The sequence below is a fragment of the Haliotis cracherodii genome, unplaced genomic scaffold (genome assembly GCF_022045235.1).
Source record: "Haliotis cracherodii isolate W230 unplaced genomic scaffold, xgHalCrac1.p SCAF_25, whole genome shotgun sequence".
Classification (NCBI taxonomy): domain Eukaryota; kingdom Metazoa; phylum Mollusca; class Gastropoda; order Lepetellida; family Haliotidae; genus Haliotis; species Haliotis cracherodii.
The window spans coordinates 2894372-2904372 of NW_027266281.1; the positions used below are offsets into that span (position 1 = coordinate 2894372).

The 10001-nt window shown below is 40.2% G+C and overlaps 1 protein-coding gene across 1 annotated transcript; it reads right to left on the minus strand.

The window, feature by feature from the left end:
* Positions 1–553: 553 nt before the first annotated feature.
* Positions 554–1786, minus strand: LOC139472825 (uncharacterized). Its single transcript, XM_071255301.1, has 2 exons — positions 1213–1786; positions 554–744 (listed from the first exon to the last, which is right to left on the minus strand). The coding sequence occupies exons 1-2, from the start codon at positions 1784–1786 to the stop codon at positions 554–556; spliced, it is 765 nt and encodes a 254-aa protein (XP_071111402.1).
* Positions 1787–10001: the final 8215 nt, after the last annotated feature.

Genomic DNA, 10001 nt, shown 5'->3' on the forward strand with positions numbered 1-10001 from the left:
GCCATGTAACAGCCTGGGGTCATTAATCGGACTTCAGACCCTAAAGTGTCCATTTTGAAGTGCTCATATGGGATGTTTTTGTTGAATTCTTTTAAATTCAAAATCATCCTATAAGTGCCATCTTTCTTAATTCTAGTGAATATTGATGAAACACATTCCCCCTCACAATGCTCAGTTTCCACTAAAACTCCGCTTTCTATCAATCTTGTAATTTCCTTGTCGACATGAACTTCTTCCCCTCTAGATAATCTAGTTTTCCTTGAATGAGGAATTTCTGGGGTACGTTGGTCATCGATAAAATCAATATGGCAACCAGTAACTGTATCTAACACAGCGCTGTCTGATGTAATTTCTGACCATTTATGAATAAAGTGTTGTATTCTACCCGCATAGAAATCAGAGTGAGGAAGAAGTGCAACATCAATATTTTCTGAATTATGTTTCATGATTACCTGTGTGTTTGCAGCTGTCGGGGTTTCACTAGACTACTGGCTCTGGCCGTGCTTCATCAGTCTCTTGTTGCACCTGAAGGCTGCGTATCCACCTCTTTTGGCTAAAAAAGGCTGATATGGTCCACTCCTGTATGGCCTGTGTCGTGCTCGTCAGGGATAGCGACCTTTATATGGAAATCTACTCGGACCCCTTGTGAATGTGTTGTAGTCCCTGGGTCTAGCCTTGTTAGCAGCTTTGCAAGACTTTTCAATGTCCTCCAACTTTTTTGTGGCTTCACCACCAAAAAGGAAACTGTTGACTGGTACAGTAACACGAAAAGGGGCATATAGTTTGTATGCACATCTGGCCTTATGTGTTCACGCCGTCTCATATTGAGCTCGAAGTTCGCCAGACTGGCCATCTGGATGGTGTCTATGAGATCCTTGACCACTTCTCCCAAAGAATCATTCACAATGTTGGGCCCAGACCCCTTACCAAGATTTTTCTTCATGTTGTATATCTTGTCAGTGATAACTGCCAATAAAGACACAGTCTTGACAATCATTAACTGGCAATTTTGGAATTTTTTGTCCATGCTCTGTGAGTTAGGTCTCATTAGACTCCAAATAAGTTCGTCAATTCGCGTGGCAACGAGTGAAGGACAGTTATCAGGTCTTACAATGCTGTCCAGCTTGGATTTAACATCATCATCATCAGGTCTTGTTGATTTAAACATAAGTTCATTAATGATGTCAGCCAGTTCTTGATTAATTCTATCACCAGTTTTTTCTTTAGTTTTGATCTGGTCATGAATTGTGACAAGAAATTTATCACCATGACTTGAGGAGGGTGTACTCTGACGGTCCACTTCACAGGTATTTAACACTCTCTCAATCTTGTCGTCAGTCTTGTTTTCACACGCATTCGTCTTTAGGGGTTCGTCTCCCCCATCGACGTACTCATCTTCGTTACACATGTAAGAGGCGTCACTCTCAGTGCCATCTTCATACTCATAGTATGGCTTGTCTGTAACTGACTGCATTAGTTCGTCAAACCCTGCAGTGATTGATGATTTAATGTCTGAGATCGAATCAGCAATCAGTTTACCACAGTCAAGAAACTCGCTACGCAAGTTTTGTTGATCAGGCGCTGCCATTTTGGTATCAGCGCCACCTCGTGGTTGTTCTGCAGTCACCTCGCCCGAAAAAAGATTTTTAGAGCTGGTTTCAAGCGAGTCACTGCCTCGCGGTGTCTCTTTGGGGTGTGATTTGGGCCCTGATTTAGGTTTGTCTGCATGTTTACTGCCAGGTATAGCCTCGCAGCGTCTCTTTTGCTGTGATGCGTTAGAGGCCATGATTCGAATACAGGTTACTGTGTTCAACAGGTGTACACTCACGTGTACGTTACCCTCACTAAACCACTAAAATCGACAGCGTCGATAGTGAAACGTTAATAAAAGGTGTCACACTAACACGTAGTGCAACTATAGTCATTAATTACGAAACTTAGCCACCTCGTGACTAACGAAAATCATCAATTTGTGCTGTGACCGACCACGTCAGTCCTACCATCACTCAAAGCACATGGGGCACTGCCGCTTGATCGCACTGCGCAATCTCATGGGAACCGGAAGCATTAGTGACGTAGCAGAATACTCATGAGCCCAGGAAACCAGAATAAAACAAGGACGTATCTGGTGACAACTTAGCTGCACAGAGAGAGAGAGAGAGAGAGAGAGAGAGAGAGAGAGAGAGAGAGAGAGAGAGAGAGAGAGACTTGCGCCATGCAAATGTAAATTGTTGATATTTTGTTACTAATATGAAAAATGGTTTTGTCGCTTTTACTTACGTTTGATAAATGATATCATTAATCAACGACAGCCTTCAGACCAGTATACCCACACTACAGTTTGACTTAAACAGTGCTACGTATTTATTTATTGTTGTTATGACACGTCCCCTCGGTTATGTTAGGGATTGTAGGACCTGAGGAAAAAAGGTGAGGGAAAGTATGACTGAGTTCGACCCTTTCCTCTGGTCTTACAGTCCCAAGCATCCCCGAGTAGGAGCGTTTAATCTTACATAGATATCGACAAATGAGGATAACAAATGTCATAACAAATCAGGAAAATATCTCAAATATCGAAAACAAGCAAATATTGGCTCTATTGTTCCCTTATCAAGACGTGGACACTGTAGATGTTTCTAGCAAATGCGAATATTATAGATATTTTAAAATGCAAATATGCGCAGAAAAATATTTAACTGATGTAAATATAAGAAAATGCAGAATATCATTAACACAATTTAGATGCAGCTCACACAGGTTAATGGTTGAAGTTGGCAGGCAAAACAAAATACCCAAATGTTTAAGATTATGTAAACAATGTTCTTTAAATGTTGTCGAAGATGAATTTCATTTTCTACTTGTATGTTGTAAATATGATAATTTAAGGAAAAAATATATTGAACAGAAATTCTATGTACATCCAAATAAATACAAGTTTATCTCTTTAATTTCACATGTGAGCAAAACGGCTATACAAAATCCCTCTCTCTTTATATATCATGCCAGGTTTCTGTTAAACACCCCCGCACATACAAATAACTAAATGTATATTTAGATAAATATATAACACAGAAAAAATAAAGGAGAGAAAAAAATAAATAAAAAAGTACATAAACAAATAAACATTAAAACCTTGAGGAATATGAAAAGCCAATGTATAATGCTAATTATAAAGCACGAAGACACGATAAACTTTACCAACATTACAATGTTCCCCGATATGCATGCTGGGTTACATACGGGTGATCAAAGTAAGAAATATATGACTGATATAAATTCTTTAAACACGGTAATATCGCATATGCTTTTAAACTTTTTTTCAAATGTGCTCCATTCAAGAAAATTATATAGAATTATGTATTTACTCTCCCCCATGTATTTTGCTCTTGTATGTAAAAGCTTTTTACACTTTACACATTTTAATTACAGATTCCTTTGTTCTGATTTTAATGCAAACAAACAAGGCTCTACAATGTATTTTGTTTCAACAGATTTTTATGCATAAATATATGAATGTAGATTGACAAACAAGCTTTATTGTCTTATGTAAAAGCTGCCCTTAAGGCTGAGTTTCCATGTGCGCGGTTTCACCAACTGCAAACCGCTCGGGGCTAGCGGTTGGTAAAATCGCGCAATCGAAACAGTTCATTTATGATGTAGTATTTTCATTGTTGCGGTTAGGAACGCTCGGTTAAAAAAAAGTCGAACAGTGCTCGATTATCTTGAACCGCGTGGTTAGCCCAGTGGTTCTACCCGAGCCAATGGTAATCTTACAGAATAAGGCCTAATTTCCTTTGAAAAAGAAATTGCATAGCGGTTTGACTAATCAGCATTGATTTTTACTCCATAAACTGTCATAAAGTATCAGGGGTCATTTGAACTTGCAAAATGAGTGACATATTCCTTTATAGAGCGAGGATTGGGCTGTTTTCTCACCCGATTGACTGATATTACAACATTCACATTGTTTAGAATGGTACAATGAATGGTAAAGCATGCAAATTACACTATTACGCGATATTTCACATCTCCGTTAAAACATAAAACCAATATTTATGAGTCCACATATTGATATAAGACTTTATCACTGTATTCAATTCCAAAATGTTAGATATAAACTTTCGGACAGTTCAGTCCAAAATTCTTCAACCATTAATACATCACAGGATTTGTAGCCAAACGATGGGAATCTACAAACAGCTGAACACATTCTTACCACATACATTTCCTCATCTAGTATTTAGGTCTATCACAAAATACCACACAGACACTGCATAACATTGGCATTTAATACACCTAAAATTTTGGAACTGCATGACACGTCTGTATAAATAATCGGGGGGAGAAAATATTCTAGGGTTTGATTGGTAGCTAACCCTTGAGAATCTACAAATAGGAGAACACTTTTGTACCACTTACATTCCCTTAATTGGCATTTAAATTTTAATACCTCTAGTTAGTACCGTTTTAAGTTTAGGAACCAGTGAAATGCCTAAATACTGCCTTTGCTTACGAAAACAAGAAATCCACTGAACCCGAAACTGACTCACTTAAATTTATACATGCCAACAGCCATGCACGCAGGTAAAAGTTGTTCAGAAGCTGATATTCTCCATTAAAATATACCACAAAGACACCACTAAGCAAAAGCAGTTTTAGACAATTACAATTGTTGAACTGCATGACAAGTCTATACAAATATATAGTTTGCGGGAGAAAATATTCCGTGAGTCCTCGTAGAAAAGTCAGTGTCTTGACTGTGTGTTTTCTTTGATGAGAATGTTTCTCACCGACCTTAGCGTGTAGGGGTGTGATGTCCTAGGCAGGAAATGACAGTGTTTTGACTACTCTTCTTTCATTAATCAACGTGCTGGGCATCCCTAACTAACCTTTACTAATTCATGTTAAACCAACACAGGATGTTTTCTGGAAGTGGACAATCGCGAATGTCATAGGGCTGACACGACACGTGTTAATGATTGTCCTAGAACTTCTAAAGTTACTAAATATTCTTTATATCTAACGACTATTATTATATCTGCCTATATACCACTTAATTGTCTCATATTGCGGTAGTTAAAGAAAACACAGTGCTCAAAGTGAAGCCCTTTTCACTCAACATTCTCAACATCGTCTCTATCAGAAGTGTTTGGCTTGTCTACAGATGTAAACACATTTCATGATACATCTGTGTGTTTAAAGTTGATTTTGACAGTCCGGGCCAAGTCGGACCCAGCATAAGTAATATATATATATTTGATTTAAACAGTATTTTATTTCCATTAATGTTCAGATTTTACATTACATAACGTTACAAAATGGAAAAAGGATTAGCAAACAGGCCAAAAAGGCCTATATTAATGCTTCTCCTTCTCCTTCTCCTATATATCAGAAGTGTCATATATATTTATATATATATATATTTATAAAATATATTTATAAAACGACCGGGGGAGGAAATATTCTGGGGGTAGATTTTATTTCGTAGGGTGTGGTAGAGTTTATCTCGAGAGGGGCGGAACTGTACCGGTATAAATTCGCCGGGGGGGGGGGAGATTTTATTCTGGGGGCGAATATATTTCGTGACACCGGCCCTACATGAAAGTGGATTTCATTTCCGGAGCTTGGAATGATGCAGGGCGAGTTAGGGGTGATATAGTGTCAAGACAGGAATGTTTCAAAAGATAGTAATTTGGGTTTTAATGGTATATTTTATAAACGCTTCATTGATTGGTGTGTAGCGAAACGCTATTCAGGCCATATCAGTATAAGCATCTTCCAATGCAGTTAGGATTACACAAAATAAAATAAATCACTGGCCAACCAGATCCATTTTAGTCTCCCCTGAACCAAGCAGTAGGCTGTACGTAGGCTTGTAGAATTTTACCAGCGGTCGGAAAAATGGTGGTGCCCACAGACATTAAGTGTAGTCGCTGGTGGCCATGTGAACAGAACGCATGCAACACATGAGGCAAGTTAAGCAAAGTTGGTCGCGGAGAATACGTGGATGAGTGGAAGTGTTCGGCAGCTTGAGTCCTGGGCGTTTCTTGGGCTTCAGCTCTTCCCTACATTGAAACACGCGTTACATGTGATGTCTACTTAGGCAAGTGACATTGTTCGAAATATGCCTCTGTTCGCCAGGTAGCGAATGGGTACCCGGTAGAATAAGATGTGAATGGGACTGTAAAGCCCCCAGCGCCTCGTGAGGCAGCTTACACTCTTCAGGGAGCTGTCTCGTGTTTCAAAACTTCAAATAAACACCACGTTTACCAGTCCAAGATGAATCTTGCGATTCAGTGATAGCGGAAACATTTTCAGAAAATGTAACTTCCAGCAGAATTGCACCAAAAACGCGGAATTTGCACTTTTCATTAATCAATACACTCATATGTATTATATTCAGTTTTTATGTACTTTTCCACACGAATGATGCCCCAATATTTAACATGCTTTTGAAAATATACAAAATATGAATGCTACACAATTTGAAATCAGTAGTGAGGGAGTGAGTTGGGTTTAGCGCCGCTTTTTACAGTACTAGTATTCCAGTTATATCGCGACGTGTCAGCTCAATGTGGGAGGAACATATTTTCTGTACGAATCGGTGCGTTATCATTTCTTATAATGGATCTTGGATAGAGCTGCGTATTTTGTTGCCAGGAGGCTCCTAAAGTGAGCAGTGTATAGTCCAAGGTGATGTGAGATGTAGCATTCATGAATCACTGAAGATCAATGACGACCCTTAGGCGCCCGCGAAAAAGGGTATGTACACCCCGCCCCGCCCCGCCCCGCCCCGCCCCGCCCAACTGGCAACACCCACCACCTACACAGGTTGTCAAAAAAATGAATCCACCACATTTGGTTGTACAGTACAGTACTTACTTACTGTAGGTGCAGAGAGGTCAACACGTGAATGAACATACACAATGTGTTCTATCATGCAAAGAGTGCAAGCAATGTTTGTTATATGCACGACATAAACCCTCAGTAAACTCTACCTGCATGCGTCTGTCACCGCTCATACATTAAACACCGCAGCTGGTGGTGTTAGTGTTTCCCTACAGCCTACCCGGAAGTTCCATGACAAAGGACTGGATGGTGTGTTATCTTTCTGAACGAACCTAAATGTATTCATTTGCTGAATACAACTCCCCACACACAGAGAAGTCCTGCACTGATTCACCATATGAAACCTGATCTAAACTTGGCCACAGTCAAATCACAGCCAACATGGCGAAGGGGATATGTCCTCGTTTGGTGTGTCTGGCTGCGCTCCTTGTCAGTGGTATGTTATTTTTTTTAATATAAGAACAAACTTAGTATTATGGTTTCATTCATGTTTCGTGGTATTACTAATTGAGTCTGGATCAAACAATCGAAAAAGGGATATTATCAGCAACGATTCACGATTTTGGGGTACGACGACAAGCCGTCAACCAAGTCACCTCATCCTTTCGACGCCCGCGTTGTTGCTGGGGACATACACTTACCCATACAATTTTAATCACAGATCAATGGTGCCAGATTTCCCACCAGATATGTTTAATCACACATCAATGGTGCCAGTATTCCCACCAGATATATTTAATAATACATCAGTGCTGCCAGTTTTCCCACCAGATATATTTAATAACACATCAGTGCTGCCAGTTTTTCCACAAGATATGTTTAATCACACATCAGTGCTGCCAGTTTTCCCACAAGATATGTTTAATCACACATCAATGGTGCCAGTATTCCCACCAGATATATTTAATAACACATCAGTGCTGCCAGTTTTCCCACCAGATATGTTTAATCACACATCAATGGTGCCAGTATTCCCACCAGATATGTTGAATCACACATCAATGGTGCCAGTATTCCCACCAGATATGTTTAATCCCACATCAGTTGTGTCAGTATTACCACTATATATTGTTAATCACACATCAGTTGTGTCAGTATTACCACTATATATTGTAAATCACACATCAGTTGTGTCAGTATTACCACTATATATTGTTAATCACACATCAAAGGTGTCAGTATTCCCACTATATATTGTTAATCACACATTATAGGTGTCAATACTCCTACTATAGTTTGTTAATCACACATACGTATTGTAAGTATTCCCACCAGATATACTTAATCACACATCAGTGGTGTCAGTATTAACACTGAGTTAACCAATTTATTTTGTGATCTCCTGATATTGAGGTTTGAATATTATTTCTTGATTTGAGAGTGACACAACAACGTCCCATTATGTTCTGGTAGACTACATTAACAATAGTGACTGTACAGGTCCCTACCAGGAAGTTATTTGTGGACAGCAGCATGACTACATAACAACGAGTACCGTACATCTTGAAATTAACGCGAGCGTGACTTAAATGCTAAAAATGCGAAAAGTCTTCGTATTGATGAAACTTCGCTTTTTTGTCTCAAGAATGACTATCAAAACTGTACACTTTGGAAGCGGAAACACCAACTTGAATATGGGCACACACACGGTTTATTTGGCAGCAGTTGTAACCAGAATATAACAATGTCATTCGAAGAATAGGAATTACACAGCACACTGACAGCTCGATACCTTCATACATCTCATCGTGGTGTCGGATGTATTACTGTTATCTACCCGGAAGCTCATCTTTTGCTTGTTTGTTGTCTGACGCCGCACTCAAAAACATTCCAGTTATATGGCGGAGGTCGGTAAATAATCGAGCTGAACCAGACATCCTGAGCATCGATCTACGCAATTGCGGTACGATGACATGCATCAACCAAGTCAACGAACCTGACCACCTGTTCCCGTTAGTCGCCTTTTACGACAAGCATAGGCGTCTGTTAGGAGTGTGAATAAGCTGACACCTACTCGACCCACGGAATAGTCCAATTGAATTTAACAGAATAAAAGACCTATTCACGGGCTCCACAGCTATGCACGCGCTGAGGACCACGCCCTGTTTAGGAAAGGTGAATATTTACTAAACAATCGGCCAGTGAATCTATGTTGCTTTTTATTCAATATGGCGAAATACATTGCAGCTGAAATTGTTCTCCTGGCATGTATTTCTTTCGTGGGAGGATCCGATTACTTACTTTGATATATGTAACCTTTACTAATTAACTATTTGTGATACTTGTAAGGTAAACAATGGTATGAACCACGAATGCTATGTGGTTGGTTGATATCGACAAGTGATTTGCATGTTTAATTACCTCCCAGTGTTATTTCATATTAGCACTGCCGAAGCGATTCAGCCGTTTACCACTTTGATGAAACTCACGAGCATGGGTATGGCGCTGTCAAACCTAGTCTCATAATGGATTCAAACAGGGCCGACACCTAGGCATGGTTTTACTCGTGTCTCGATGCAAACGTGGTGACACTCGTGACTACAAACAGACGTTTATAGAGGTATAGCTCGATAGACATACGTGACGTTGTCACTCGCGCATCCACGCCTAGATGTTGGCACTCGTGTATGCCTACATGGGTACTACCATTCGTGTCTCCATGCAAACATGGTGTCACTCGTGTCTACATGCAAAACGTGGTGTCACACATGTCCCCATGCAAACGTGGGGCCACTCGTGTCTCCATGCAAACGTGGTGCCACACGTGACGTGGAGGTGGTGGTGGAGGATGAAAGCGATCTTTCGGGAGAGATAGGTGGGCCTGAAAAGGGCCGTTTGGAGGAACCGGAACAGGAACGGAAACAGGAAACGGAAAACGAGAACGGAAACGTCATCCTAGGAAGGCGACCATGCTACTTCATTCGCTTTGCTCAGATTCGCAGGCTCCTCGTATCTCTGATTCTCACACTGACGTTGATGTTACACCACTGACGTTGAAGACACAACATCACTGACGTTGATGATACAGCACCGACGTTGATGATACACCACTGACGTTGATGATACACCACTGACGTTGAAGACACAACATCACGGACGTTGATGATAAACCACTGGCGTTGATGATACACAACTGACGTTGATGATAAACA